General features: G+C 44.1%; 1 protein-coding gene across 4 annotated transcripts in view; it reads right to left on the bottom strand.

Moving 5' to 3' along the window:
• The window catches only part of LAMP3 (lysosomal associated membrane protein 3), a 60,084-nt gene that overhangs the window by 30,646 nt on the left and 13,647 nt on the right, over window positions 1-15,791 (bottom strand). For all 4 annotated transcript variants that reach the window (XM_065540254.1, XM_005546489.5, XM_005546488.4 and 1 more), the window contains exons 4-5: window positions 6,628-6,685; window positions 1,790-1,960 (exon numbers count right to left, since the gene is read on the bottom strand). In XM_065540254.1, the coding sequence (XP_065396326.1) occupies window positions 1,790-1,960; window positions 6,628-6,685 (229 nt within the window). The remainder of the gene's footprint in view (window positions 1-1,789; window positions 1,961-6,627; window positions 6,686-15,791) is intronic.

Here is a 15,791-nt window from a genome sequence, read left to right on the forward strand (position 1 = left end):
ACAAGTCTCAGCTTTGACACTTGCTGGATTCCTCTCCAGTTCTTCAAGCCCCTGTTTAAAAATCGCCCATCAGTCAAGACTTCTTTAGTCCACCCTCTCATCAGCAATGCTGTCAATCACAGCTTCCTCTGGGCTCCCATAACCCTCTGCACATGTATCTTTTAAACACCATATGGTATGGTAACCTGCTCCTCTTTTCCCCCTTCTCTTACTCTCTGCTAGAAAATCCTATTTACAGAATGACATGCCTCTTTGCATTTGAGCATCTTTAGTGAAATTTGAAGTGCAAACACTAGGAAGATGGCATTGAGTTGACAGGGTGACAGTGGGAGAACAAGGGGAACATTTTGGAAGTGGAATTGTTAGGGCTTTGTGACTATTTGTATGAGAGGCTGCTGGAGGGAAAGGAGTTAAGGAGAACTCTGAAGTCTGTTGTTTGGAAAACTATCCAATTAATGATGCTTTTAAGGAAAAAAAATGTAAAGACAAGAGAGCTTTTCTATGCATCCCTGTGAACACTGCTAATAGGAGGCCAGGCACGTCCTGCTGAAAGGTTTTATTTCCCACCTCTGCCACTAAGAGATTTCCCAGACCTGATCACTTCCTGCTTCACAGAGCTTCTGAAGGGGAAGAAGAGCAAGTGTGTACCTTTTTTTTAGGATCACACGATTACAGAAGTTTTTCAAACCTTCATAATGATTGTAAAAGAAAGAAATAGTTTTCTAACACTAGAAGTTTTGAGAGTGGATGACAAATGGGGGCAACCCCTACTGGCAAATTTTCATATGACTGTGGGACTCCGACAAAGCCTACAGAAACCAGGGGACCCAAGGCAAGCAACGCCCAGTCCTTCCTCTGCCAAATGCCTCCCACTGAGTACCTGCGGAGAAGTTTTCTGCTACACGCATCTGCCATTTCATGATGGAACCCAAAGCAAAATCAGATTCATATTGTAGACATTTAAAAGATGGCTAAACTTCTAGCTAAATCTATTTTTGATAACTGGGAAGGTGTGAGCACATTTTTTAGTTATTATGAGAGGGATGTTTTAGAAATTGAAGTACATGACCCTCCTGGGCATATGTAGAAATCCTCGTAACACTGTGTTCCTGGGAGGGAGAAGAGGGCTGTTCTGGAAAGTCACCCTGGTCGGCTCCTGGCCCTGGCCCAGGGATCTGTTTTCCTCCAGGGCAGTCATCAGGCAAGCTCTGCCTGTGATGGTCAGAACTCAAAGCAGAATTTAGAGGGAAACTAAAACCAACTCTGAGGAAACACTGTTGGGTGCAACAGCTTGTAATTGAGATGAGGGGTTCCAACAGCTTGTAATTGAGAAGAGGGGGTTTCCTTCTATCTTGAATTGCTCCATTTTGCTCTTTTCCCTCTGCGGTGGGAAAGAAACTATCCTCAAATCTTGATTTTAGACATTACTGATACTGAGGATCTTTAAAGTGTTCTCCAAACATATCTGAATTTACACCCACCAGGACATAAAGGGAAGTCGTAGGTGGTATTTTCTGTTTTGATTGAGCGCATGAGTGTTTAAATGAATGAGAATGTGTGAGAGTCTAAGAGAATGTAATCTGCTGTAGGACAGCCGTGACTGGGTGGGTGCAGGTGCCTGATTCTGAGGTGGCCAGAGGAGCCTGGCCCTGTGAGCTGTGTGGAATCATACTGTCCCAGGAAGCTCATGACATGCTGGCTCCTTGGACATCTGCAGACAGAAAACCATTTGGATCTACCCTGGGGACTCTAAAGTGTATGTTTGCAACCCAATCCATCTTTAACTTACCATTTCCGAAGTGGTCATCTTCAAAATCAAAGGCTTGAAGTTGGACATTGGTTGTTTTCAGCTGCAGGTGGGCTGACAGCTGGAGGCTCTGTTCACTCACGCACTTGAAGGAATGCCCGACCACTGTCTGGAACATCACCACTGCATGCTTCATTCCTTGGTAAATTGTCTCTGAAAAGGTGACATATAGATTTCTTAAGAGTCCTGATAGGCATCCACCGAGCTCCAGCTGTGGCTGGGCTGCCCATGTGCAGCTAAATGGACTTCCTTCTGAGTGGCTCTCTGGGGGTTCTGCCACCTTCTCCCCATGAAAAAACACCCTGGTGCGGTTTGGAGACTTTTTCAGCTGCTCTGTTTGGGGTATAAGGGAGACACCTCACATAAACTGGAATGCGCAAACACTGAAATGAGAACTTTTGAGAATGTGTTCTTTGGTTATTTTAAATCACTGGGGACAGAGTGGGTGGGAACTAGTCAGTACTTGGGGGCTACAGAGAGGTGCCTCCAAAATTTTAGAGGTAAGAGAAGATTGCTTTCTGAGACTTAGAAAGTCACAGAACCCTTAATGAATCAGTGAAGGGACACACAGTCAGCAAATGCAGCACTTGCCTATCGCCAGGCTGAATGTATTAGACGAGCAGGGTCAAGAACTCATTAAGGGTCGGGCACAGTGGCTCTTGCCTGTAATCTCAGCACTTTGGGAGGCCGAGGCAGGCGGATCACCTAAGGTCGGGAGTTCAAGACCAGCCTGACCAACATGGAGAAACCCCGTCTCTACTAAGACTACAAAATTAGCCAGGCGTGGTGGCACATGCCTGTAATCCCAGCTACTTGGGAGGCTGACACAGGAGAATCGCTTGAACCCAGGAGGTGGAGGTTGTGGTGAGCCGAGATTGCGCCATCGCACTCCAGCCTGGGCAACAAGAGTGAAATTTCATCTCAAAAAAAAAAAAAAGAACTCATTAGGAGGAGTTGTTGCATCCATCCACAGAAACAGAGAGAAGGGAGAGGCCCATCTCTTCCCATCTGAGTGCCGTCTGGGTAGAGGAACCTGCTCAAGGACTGGCCCTGTCTTATGACAGGTACACCCTGCTCAAGGAAGTGGAGGCTTCATCAGCAGATGAAGTTAAACATTTTAATTATTGAGGCCAGGCATGGTGGTACGTGCCTGTGGTCCCAAGCACTTGGGAGGCTGAAGTGGGAGGATCATCTGAGCCCAGGAGTTCAAGGTTGCAATGACCTATGATTACGCCACTGCACTCCAGCCTGGGACACAGAGTAAGACTGTCTCTAAAATAAATAAATAAATAAATAAATAGGCTGGGCATGGTGGTTCACGCCTGTAATTCCAGCATTTTGGGAGGCTGAGCTGGGCAGATCACTTGAGGTCTGGAGTTTGAAACCAGTCTGGCCAACATGGTGAAACACTGTCTCTACTAAAAATACAAAAATTAGCCAGGCGTGGAAGTGGGTGCATGTAATCCCAGCTACTCAGGGAGGCTGAGGCAGGAGAATTGCTTGAACCCGAAAGGTGGAGGTTACAGTAAGGTGAGATCGTGCCACTGCACTCCAGCCTGGGCAATGGAGCGAGACTCTGTCTCAAAAATAAATAGATAATAATAATAAAAGAAAAATAATTAATCATACAATGAACTCCATTTTCTCTAATTCCATGCTTACTAAGCACTCTTCTGACTACACTATAGCTTCTTGAATGGTAGAAATTTCACTGGTCAGAGGACCCAACTGTCTGGTCCGCTTAGTAGTTACAGTAAGGAATAGTCCCAGGATGAATTAACAAGGTGGCATTAATGCCAGTGTCTGTACATGCAAATGCCCTAGACAACATACTGAATTCTCTGTGTACACGACCGTATCATGTGTTATATCCTGGGATAGTCTGCTACTACCATCCCCACTAACATTACAACTGTCACTACTGTAATTACAACTGATTACTATTCTTAATACCCCCATTAACATGAAAATCATCATTACTGTGACTCCTTAAGCTCCTGCTCAGCCATTAGGATCAGGACCTAGAATTGATTTTCCCACACCCTCAGCTCTAAATTAATTTTTGATCAGTCTTTCACTTCCCCTGTCTTTTTTTTTTTTTTTTTTTGAGACGGAGTCTCACTCTATTGCCCAGGCTGGAGTGCAGTGGTGCGATCTTGGATCACTGCGACCTCTGCCTTCTAGGTTCAAGCAATTCTTCTGCCTCAAACTCCTGAATAGCTGGGATTACAGGCGATCGCCATCACGCCCGGCTAATTTTTTTTGTATTTCTAGTAGAGACGGGATTTAGCCATGTTGGCCAGGCTGGTCTTGAACCCTGACCTCAGGTGATCTGCCTGCCTCAGCCTCCCAAAGTGCTAGTATTACAGGCGTGAACCCCTGCACCCAGCCTCCCTTGCCTCTTAAGAGATTGCTACTCTATTGCTGGCTAAAATCTGGTCCATACCTAGTGATAATATTAGCTAACTGATGTTAGCACTCACAATATTTATTCTCTATCCTAAATGAGACAGGTCTAAGTGAATTAACATATATGAAAATGAGTTGTCAACTATGCTATCTTACTTACATTTAACAATCATTGGCAAATCTCCCTGAACATACCAATACAATGTAGCTGATATTTTAAGTAGATATTACTCCACATTTTCAATTCTTGGCAAGTTTCTTCGGCATAAATTCCTTAACTGGTAAAATAATGTTTAAGCTAGTCAAAGGATAGAGCTTTGAAAAGGAGAAAACAGACATGAAAACTCTTAGTACAGTACCTGGCACAGGGGGATACAAGAAAATAAAAGTTATTTAACTTTGCAGGGAAACATTTGATGCCTCTGAGAGACATCTAGTGTGAGCGGGAGCTTTGCTTCTCTGGAAGTGAACACTGTAGGAGTTCTCTGAATTTACCCCACTAGAGTCATTGTCCATATAGCAACCAAAGTGAACCTTTATAAATGTAAATCTGAGGTATCATTTTCCTCTCTCCCCCAGACCCCCTGGTGGCATCCTTTCACACTTTAGAATACAGTCCAAAGTCCTGACCCTTGCCTTGCCCACTGGCCCTACATGCTCTGGCCTGGCTGTCTGTCCCTTGACCACATTTGCTGCTTGTTCTCTCTCCGGGCACACTGGCACCCTGCAGGTCCTTGAACACACTAGCCAGCTCACCCCTTAGGGCCTGTGCATCTGTTCTTCTGGCCATCTGGAAAGAGCTTCCCTAGGCCCAGATATCCCCAAAGAGGTGAATCTCTCTTCTCAAACTTCACCTCTTCAAAGGGCCTTTCTCCCCTGAGGGCTTCCCTAAGATATAAGGGATAGACTCACCTAAAATAGCTTTCAATTCCTCTCCACTCCTCCTGCTTGTGTTTGTTCATAGAATTTATCACTACTGGGCCGGGTGCAGTGGCTCATGCCTGTAATCCCAGCACTCTGGGAGGCCGAGGTGCATGGATCACCTGAGGTCAGGTGCTCGAAACCAGCCTGGCCAACGTGGAGAAACCCCATCTTTACTAAAAATACAAAAATTAGCCAGGTGTGGTGACAGGTGCCTGTAATCCCAGCTACTGAGGAGCCTGAAGCAGGAGAATCGCTTGAACCTGGGAGGCAGAGATTGCAGTGAGCCAAGACCAAGCCACTGCACTCCAGCCTGGGCAACAGAGCGAGACTGTCTCAAAAAAAAAAGAAATGATCACTACTTAACAGAGCACAGGAGTCCCCCTTATCCTTGGGGGATACATCCCAAGACCCCCAGTGTACCAGTGTATGCCTGAAGCCATGGATAGTACTGAACTCTAGATATACTATGTTTTTTCCTGCATATACATATATACCTGTGATGAAGTTTAATGTATAAATTGGTCACAGTAAGATATTAAAAACAATAACTAATGATAACATAGAAAAATTGTCACACCATAACAAAAGTGATGTGCATGCGATCTCTCTCTCTCAGAAACTCTAACTGTACTGTACTCACCTGTTTTTGCACCAACCATGAAAGGTGAAACCGTGAATAAGGTGGGGGGGGGGGTTACTGTATTATCATTTAACGTGTTGTTGCACTCTTCCTCTTCTAGAATGTAAACTCCATGAGGGTAAGATCTATTAGTCTGAAATATTATGGATCCGCAATGCCTAATACAGGGCTTAGCACCTAGCAGGCACTAACTACATTTTAGTAGAGTGAATGTATGATTCCCAGAGTATAGAATCAGCTGCACTATCAACAGCAGATCTGTCAAAAAGCCACTAAACTCTTTATTGTTGCCAATCATGATCTCTGACATCATACTAGTCTAGCCTCATTTACGAGCAGATGGGCAAATTACAAGCACACAGAGGCATAGTAAAGTCCCCCAAAATCACATTGCTGGCTGCTTTCTTAGCCTATTCCTTAAAAGCAGCATTGGCTGGGTGCAGTGGCTCACACTTGTAATCCCAGCACTGTGTGGGACCGAGGTGGACGAATCGCCTGAGGTCAGGAGTTGGAGACCAGTCTCGGCAATGTGGTGAAATCCCATCTCTACTAAAAATACAAAAATTACTGGGTGTGGTAGCACACATCTGTAATCCCAGCTACTTAGGAGGCTGAGACAGGATAATGGCTTGAACCCAGGAGGCAGAGGTTGTAGTGAGCCAAGATGGTGCCACTACACTCCAGCCTGAGAAATAGAGCAGACTCTATCTCAAAAAAAAAAAAAAAAAAAAAACAACAACAACAACAAAAAAGCAGCATCAAACATGAGCAGATTCAATAGCATGAAAGGTGAGCTAACCAGAAACAGTGTCATGGCTGGTAGAACGGGCATTCTGTAATTACTAACCTGGATCCGAGACAGTCAAACAGGCTCCCACTTCACTGATATAATATGATCCTTCATCCTGTAAAACAGCAGGGTGTTAACCTTTGGTTCATCTCTATTCATATGTTTACAATCTTGGTTTATAACCTTTGTTTAGGATTCCAGCTATTAAATCTAGATATAAGGGCTGGGGAGTTACTTGATACTGGGTCATAATTGTGTATAAAAATTCCAAAAAAGTAAACATACCACAAATAAATAAATAATAACTAACAGTTTTCCCCTGGCCCCAAATTTCCATACTGCATACTAGTTGCTAGGGCCTGATATTCAAATTCCACCAGTATAATCTGAGTCCCTTGGTTGGGCCAAATTTCTCCCTGTTACAATGCAAGTCCATCAGGAAGGTGGAGGAGCAGGAGCGTATAGTAAGCTTTTACTAGCAATTAATATCTAAGGGTAGGAATTCTTATCCTGAGACCACGCATCCTTTCCTTTTATTTTTAAGACCATCCATCTGGTTTAGAAGGCTCATCCTTAAGGATACCATGGGAGGACCTCCCGGGGTCCATAAACCCTCTGGGAAAAACAATGTATACAAAATGGTGTCTACATGTTCCTACATAGGGTGTCAATGGCTTTACACAGCTTAATGGGTCTATGTCTTCAAAATGGCTAAATGGGGCCACTGGGAGGGATTATGGGAAGAAATGCCTTACCCTGAGATCCTGGGTATCCTCTAGAAGAGAACCCCAAGTGGTTGTATTTAAACACAAAGCAGTACCCCCACATTTCATCTAGGAATTATCTTTCCAGAAAAACAAAAACAAACTACAAAACAGCCCTATAAAAACGAAGGGCATGAAACCTTCTAGGGAACTGAATTGGGGTATAGAAGGGTAAGTTGAAAAGGGAGTTTCCATTTTTTAATTGAGGTGATCCACAGTGTTCTCAGTTTTAAACATCCCTTAGAAAACCATCTATAAGTAAGAGGTGCAAAAATGGCAGAGCAACCCAAATCAGAACATGAAATTGAATTACTTTTAGAGGTTTCAAATATAGTCATTAGAGAAACTTAACAATACTAATCTTGACCACATTATAGTTCATTTGTGTATTGTTAGTGGATAAAATGTTGATTCATTATACAATAAAAGGGTTCCATAAATACAAACTGTTTTAGTAAGATCATTGATACTGATACACTGAGCCCTAGATCCTACAATTCATTGAATAGCACCTGCCACACAATAGCTTCCTACCCTGTGTCAGGCACTGTCGCGGGCACTTCCATGCACTTGCCTTATTTAATCCTCACCATAATCATGAGGGAAAATGAGGCTGGGTGACTTGCTCCATGTCACAGTCCTAAGAGGTGGCAGGGGAAGATACGACCTCCAGCTCTGCTTGCCTCCAAGTCTAGTCTTTAGCGTCTCTTTCATACCCACTCCATGCCGGGGACTGTTCTAGGTCATGGGAGAGGACCTGGTTGCCTCCGTCAAGGTGCTCAGTCTCTTGGGTCTTGAAGGCAAGTTGAACAATGCCCTTAGACCATCCATTTGCCTTAGGGAGAAATGTCTCTTTTAAAAAGACACCAACTTGGCCAGCCGCGGTGGCTCAAGCCTGTAATCCCAGCACTTTGGGAGGCCGAGACGGGCGGATCACAAGGTCAGGAGATCGAGAGCATCCTGGCTAACACGGTGAAACCCCGTCTCTACTAAAAAATACAAAAACAAAAACTAGCCGGGTGAGGTGGTGGGCGCCTGTAGTCCCAGCTACTCGGGAGGCTGAGGCAGGAGAATGGCGTAAACCTGGGAGGCGGAGCTTGCAGTGAGCTGAGATCAAGCCACTGCACTCCAGTCCAGGTGACAGAGCCAGACTCCATCTCAAAAAAAAAAAAAAAAAAAAAGAAGACACCAACTATGTGTTGCTTTTATATACCATTTATTCCGGGCATTTTTAAAATTTGGAGCCTCTTTTAATCTAAGAGAGACTTATATTTCAGGGTCCACAGTCAGGGTTACAAGACCCCCGCCCCATCCCTAAGGGCAAAGAGGGCCCATTGAAGGGTTTTAAGCAGGGCAGTGACATGAGCATAGCTTTGATTTTGGAAATGGCTCGGGCTGCACTGTGAGACTGATTTGAGGAGCAGCAGAATAGTAATGAGGTCAGCTCAGACTCCTCAGAGGCCTCTTGGAATCTTCCCTTTGGTGTCTGACCTGTCCACCTAAGGAAAGAATGCGTGGCATTTCTGTGAGAGTTTCACCATTTGCCACATGCATGTTTTCACTGACATTGCCTCACTTGATCCTTACAATGACCCCCTGAGACCAGAATCGATATTATCAGACCATTTTACAGCTGAGAACAAAGAGGCTCTGAAGAGTTAAGCATCTACCGCAGATGCACATAGCTTGTAGGTGAGACAAAGCAAGATCCTGCCCTGCGTTTTCCTCCATGGGATGTGTGGGTATAGGACAAAAATTCATTATGTGAGAATTTACTTTCACATTCCCTGAAAGGCAGCTGAAACCTATAACCATTGATGGGAAGCAGGACTGGCTACATAATGAATTTTTGGGGCTCAGTAAAAAATGAAAGTGTGGGGCCACGTGTTCAAAACTCAAGAATTTCATGGGGCAACAGCAAAGCATGAAAACAAGCCTGAGCCCTTCCAGATGCACAAGCGGAACACCTGGGAACCCGTTCCTGATGGGCAGGGCCACTGCCGCTCCACAAGAATCCACGCTTTCTAGGACTAATCAAAACCTGAGGCCTTCCACAAGCAGAGTGCTTACATTCACTGTGAGTTCATCTTAAGGGCACAACAGGACAGAGTCTGGAAACTGTACTCAGATTTCTTTCCATTTTGACTGAATCAAGATTAGTCAAACGTTGACTAGGACTAAGCTGATGTCTAGCTTTTTTTTTTTTTTTTTGAGTCGGGGTCTCCCTCTGTTGCCCAGGCTGGTGTGCAGTGGCAAGATCTTGGCTCACTGCAGCCTCAACCTGCCAGGCTCAAGTGAGCCTCCTGCCTGAGCATCCCAAGTAGCTGGAACTAGAAGCACGTGCCACCACAGCCAGCATTTTTTTTTTTAATTTTATAGAGATGGGATCTCACTATGATGCCCAGGCTAGTCTTCAACTCCAGGCCTCAAGAGATCCTCCCTACTTGGCCTCTCAAAGTGTTAGGATTACAAGGAATGAGGCTTGAGGTATGAGCTACTATGCCTAGCCATGATGTCTATCTTTAGGGTAAAGGAAAAGTATCTGTTAGGTGGATTCATGTCAACAAAAGGGCAAGGGGATATTTAGTTTTCTTAAGATTCCAAGTTTGACTTGACATGATCATACTTCAATCGTCCTGCACATCTCTTCTGACTCACCCTTTCCATATGGTATTTAAGCCCCGGGCCTCAGGGTTAATGGCATGGGGATATACCATCTTGTCTCTCCACCATTCAAGACAGACATGGCTTCTGTTCATACATCCCTATTCAGTATTTCTTTTCAAGAAAAAAAAAAGATTCCAAGTTTTACATAATTTATGCTCTGGAATGAGGCTTAGTTAGACAATTGTGCCACTTTATTTTGTAGAGTTATAGTGTTACTGGATATTCTTAAAGGAAACAAAATCATCTTTGGTAAACTTTTTTCCAGAAATATTTTAGGCTCTGTGGTCCTTTGTTAATCCGTCAAGAATCTTAACATCCTCCTTAGCAAAACTGAGGGTCCACCAACATGTCTACCTTTGTACAGACATACGGGGGTCTGGCACCAACCAGCCAATTCATCCTGCCCAGGACGCCAGCATGCCAATAACCGCGGGGCCCTAAGGTTCCCCCGTCCACTTCAGCAAAACACACCATGGAAGCTTCACAGTCCCTAGCTGTTCAGGATGTGGATTTTGTCTTCAGCATCGATCACGTCTTTTTTGCTCAGCACTGTTGTGACTAAATCAAGAAAGTTTTGTTCTGGACATAGCAAAAGGAACCTGTGATCTACTTTTTGGCACTTTGACCCAGAGTTCTCTGCAAAATTTAGATTTTCTCCTTCATTGATTCATTTGTTTATCAAATGTTTGCTAAAGATACACTATAGATGAAGTCCGGGAGGGTACTAGGGAAGAGAAGTGAAGGAGCCATAGACTTTGCCTTGGGGATGGTGAAATGTGTGACCAGTGCATTGATGAAGTTTGGGGAACAATGACTAGAGATTCAGGGAACTAAGAAGAGGAAGTCTCTCATTTTACCTGAAACGGAAGTGGGGAAGGGGGAATTTCACAGGATGATGATATTTGAGTTATTTTAAGGATGGATGCTAAAGGAGCTGAGGGGTGGGAAGGGCCTTCCAGGCAGAGGGAAAAGTACCAGGGGAAACAGGGTGTGGAAAGTACAGGTTACCTGGGGGGTTCTAAGCGGTGCACTGTGAGGGTGTTAACATTTGAACATTGGTCACGGTCCTCAGAAGCCCAGCTCGTAGGCCAAGAGGGTTCCAAATGCCCCTCAAAGGCTCTGGAGAACAGTTTGAGCAACATAATTAAAACCCATCTCTACAAAAAATAAAAATAAAAAAAAATTAGCTGGTGGCATGTACCTGTAGTCCCAGCTACTCAGGAGACTGAGGCATGGAAGGATCACTTGAGTCCAGGAGGCCGAGGCTGCAGTGAGCTATGATCGTGCTACCACACTTCAGCCTGGGTGACAGAGGGAGCCCTTTCTTAAAAAAAAAAAAAAAGAGCTGGAAACTGGAAACACCAGAACACCAGGTGGGTCTGCAGCATTGATTCCAAGACCTCAGTTGGCCAGTGCACTGCCTGACCCTGGCACCTCTCCTCTCTTGATGGTTAATTTCACTATGTCGAGAGCCAGGGCTGGAGACCTAGAGCTGCCCGGCCAAAGGGGTGGAGGAGAAAGGGATAGTCCTGCGCACAGAACAAAGTTACTGAAGGATGTTTTAAAAGCAACTATCCCACCAGGAAGGATGTTGTAGGGAGGTGGGGGGAGAGACGTACGTGATCTTGAACTTGAAGAGTCTGAACAAGTTTCAGCCTGTCACTCTAACCAAATGAGACACTGACAGGGAAAGTTTTTCAGTTTTTCAAAAAATGAAACTGAGGGAAAAAAAAGAAAGGAAATCCACCTCTCCTGACCCCACTAGGGGCCAAATACCGCGCTGAGCACTTTTACATTCTTTAGCTCAGCACACTCTCACAGCAGCCCCGCAAAATAAGCACTGGTTGGCTCCATCTTATAGAAGAGGAGCTGAGGCTCAGAGATCATGAGCAGCCTGTCCATGATCACGAAGTGAATGATATGGATAATTTGCCTTGAGTGAACGACGAGGTTAAGTGACTGATTTTTCTTTATGTTATAGTCATTGGTAGTATTTCAATTTTAAAAACTACAAATTGGGCTGGGCACAGTGGCTCACACCTGTAATCCCAGCACTTTGGGAGGCCGAGGCAGGTGGGTCACCTGAGGTCAGGACTTCAAGATCAGCCTGGCCAACATGGCGAAACCCCGTCTCTACTAAAAAATACAAAAATTAGCCAGGTGTGGTGGTGCGCACCTGTAATCCCAGCTACTCTAGAGGCTGAGGCAGGAGAATCACTTGAACCTAGGAGGTAGAGTTTGCAGTGAGCCAAAATCATGCCATTGCACTCCAGCCTGGGTGACAAGAGCAAAACCTCATCTCGAAAGCAAACAAACAAACAAAATCCTACAAATTGAAAGCTGGAACTATAGCCTATATTTCTGTTATTTTTCTTTCATAGCCAAGCTCATTGTTAGGGACAAAGTAAGTGCTTAGTAAATTCTTACTAATAAACGAGTTGATAAATCAGGCCTAATCAACATCCATTTATCATTCTACAACCTAGCTCCCATAACATCTATTATATTATAATGAATAAACTCACATTTTCTAAGGTTCTCTTTTTCTCTAGAGCCATGGTTTTCAACCACAGATGATTTTTGCCTCCCAGGAGACATTTGACAATGTCTGGAGACATTTCGAGTTGTCAGACTGGGGTGGGCAGTTGCTCCTGGCGTCTTGTAGACAGAGGCCAGAAATGCTGCTAACCATTTTTCAAGGCACAAGGTAGTCCCACACAAAGACTTACCTGGTCTCAAATGTTAATACTGTTGCTGTTGAGAAGTGCTCGTTTAGAAAGCAGCAACATTTCAAAAGTGATCGACTGAATAGTTGAGTCTATTTCTCTTTTGAAAAAATCTAGAAAGCTTTCTTACCTAAATACACTTCATACAACACACCCATTAGGGCAGAAGTCACAGCATCAGAATCTACAGGCCAAATCTGGCCTTACGTTATAGGTTTTTTGGCCAGCATGGTGTTTTTTTTTTTTTTTTTTTTGAGACGGAGTTTCACTCTTGTTGCCCAGGCTGGAGTGCAGTGCCACAATCTCGGCCCACTGCAACCTCCGCCTCCTGGGTTCAAGCGATTCTCCTGCCTCAGCCTCCCAAGTAGCTGGGATTATAGGTGCCTGCCACCACGCCCAGCTAATTTTTGTATTTTTAGTAGAGACAGGGTCTTGCCATGTTGGCCAGGTTGGTCTTGAACTCCTGGCCCCGGGTGATCCACCCACCTTGGCCTCCAAAGTGCTGGGATTACAGGCGTGAGCCACCACACCCGGCCCTCAAAATTTTAAAAATATATTGCCAACATTAAAAAAATCATGTGCTTTTCTAGAAAGATCTAGATTTCTGCCTTATCTTGAACAATCAGAAGATCTGGCATTACCACCCTCACCTTACCACCTGATTGACGGGACATGTAAAATATTGAGCAACTGCGCCTGTAATTCCAGCACTTTTGGAGGCCAAGGCGGGTGGATCATGAGGTCAGGAGATCGAGACCATCCTGGCTAACATAGTGAAACCCCATCTCTACTAAAAATACAAAAAATTAGCTGGGCGTGGTGGCGCACGCCTATAGTCCCAGCTACTTGGGAGGCTGAGGCAGGAGAATTGCTTGAACCCAAGATGCGGAGGTTGCAGTTAGTCAAGATTGTGTCACCGCACTCCAGCCTGGGCAACAAAGCAAGACTCCATCTAAAAAAAAAGAAAAAAAATATTGAACAACTAGTATAGAAGGTAAGCCACTCAGAATGGACATTGGAGCATCCCAAATAAATGCCATAAAGGATAGTGATAATCCTCGGGGCTAGACACCAGCCCTGCCATTTGCACCATCTGCAGAACTAACTCCTAGGGAGATGAACACTCTCCTGCCCCTCCCTTTTGTCTCCTAATTTCTGAGTCCTTGTCAGTTGCCTCATTACTTTGTGCTTACTTCAACATTTTTTCTTATTAGATTGAATGGAAATTGAAAGCTTTCTTGTCTTTAATTTTTGATGAAGACCTATTTTGATCTTTATCAAAACTGGTAAAATAAAAATTTAGGACTGCTTGTTTCAATGAAAACAATTTTTTTTTTTTAAACTAGCTTGCTTCGCTCATTAAGTTATATGCCTAGCACCTGTAATTCTCGAATTCAGGGTCCCTGTTTTGGCTTAAACAAGTTCCTATTGATTGATGTTTTTTAGAAAGAGTCTCACTCTATCACCCGGGCTGGAGTGCAATGGCACAATCACAGCTCATTGCAGCCTTGACCTCCTAGGTTCAAGCAATCATCCCACCTCAGCCTGCGTGTGGTAGCTAGGACCACAGGTACACGTCACCATGACTAGCTAATTTTTAAATTTTTTGTAGAGATAGTGTCTTGCTACGTTGCCCAGGCTGATCTCAAACCCCTGGGCTCATGCAATCATTCCACTTCGGCTTCTGACAGTCCTGGGATTACAGGTGTGCCAGCCAAATTCTTTTTTAAAATGCAGAAATTCAAAGGTGCCAAGAACATACATTGAGGAAAGGACAGTCTCTTTAATAAATGGTGCTGGGAAAACCGGGTATCTATAGGCAGAACAATGCAGCTAGACTTCTGTCTCTTGCCGTGTACAGCAATCACATCCAAATGGATTAAGGACTTAAATCTGAGGTATCAAACTTTGAAACTACTAAAAGAAAACACTGGGGAAACTCTTCAGGGCAAAGACTCCTTGAGTAATACCCCAAACCACAGGCAACCAAAGCAAAAATGGACAAATGGGATTACACCAAGTTAAAATGCGTCTGCACAGCAAAGGAAACAATCAACAAAGTGAAGAGACAACCCACAGAATGAGAGAAAATGTTTGCAAACTATCCATCCGGCAAGGGATTAATAAGCAGAACATATAAGAAGCTCAAACAACTTAACAGTAAAACATCTAATAATTTGATTTAAAAAATCTAATAATTTGATTTTTAAAATTCAGTGCAAAAGATCTGAGTAGACATTTCTCAAAAGAAGACATAAAATGGCAAACAGGTCTATGAAAAGGTGCTCAGTATCACTGATCATAAGATAAATGCAAATCAAAACTACAATGAGATATCGTCTCACCCCAGTTAAAATGGCTCTTATTCAAAAGACAGGCAATAACAAATGCTGGTGAGGATGTGGAGAAAAGGGAACCCTCGTACACTGCTGGCGAGAATGTAAATTAGTAGAACCAAGATGGAGAACAGTTTGGATCCTCAAAAACCTTAAAAGAGAGCCACTATATGATCTGGCAATCCCACTGTAAAATATATACCCCAAAGAAAGAAAATCAGTATATCGAAGAGATCTGCTCTCCCACATCCGTTCTAGCACTGTTCACAACAGCTAAGGTTTGCAAGCAACCAAAGTGGCCATCAACAAATGAGTGGATAAGAAAACACAGTACATATACACAATTCAGCTGTGAAAAAGAATGAGATCCAGTCATCTGCAACAACGTGGATGGAACTGGAGGTAATTATATTAAGTGAAATAAGCCAGGCACAGAAAGACAAACTTTCTACCTTCTCACTTATTTGTGGAAGCTAAAACTCGAAACAATTGAACTCATGGAGATTGAGAGTAGAATGATGGTTACCAGAGGCTGGGAAGGGTAATGGGTGGGGTGAGGAAAAAGGGAATGGTTAATGGGTAAAAAAAATATAGACAGAATGGGCCAGGCGCGGTGGCTCACACCTGTAATCCCAGCACTTTGGGAGGCTAAAGTGGGCGGATCACAAGGTCAAGAGATCGAGACCGTCCTGGCCACCATGGTGAGACCCTGTCTCTACTAAAAATAC

Source organism: Macaca fascicularis, chromosome 2 (genome assembly GCF_037993035.2).
Source record: "Macaca fascicularis isolate 582-1 chromosome 2, T2T-MFA8v1.1".
NCBI lineage: Eukaryota > Metazoa > Chordata > Mammalia > Primates > Cercopithecidae > Macaca > Macaca fascicularis.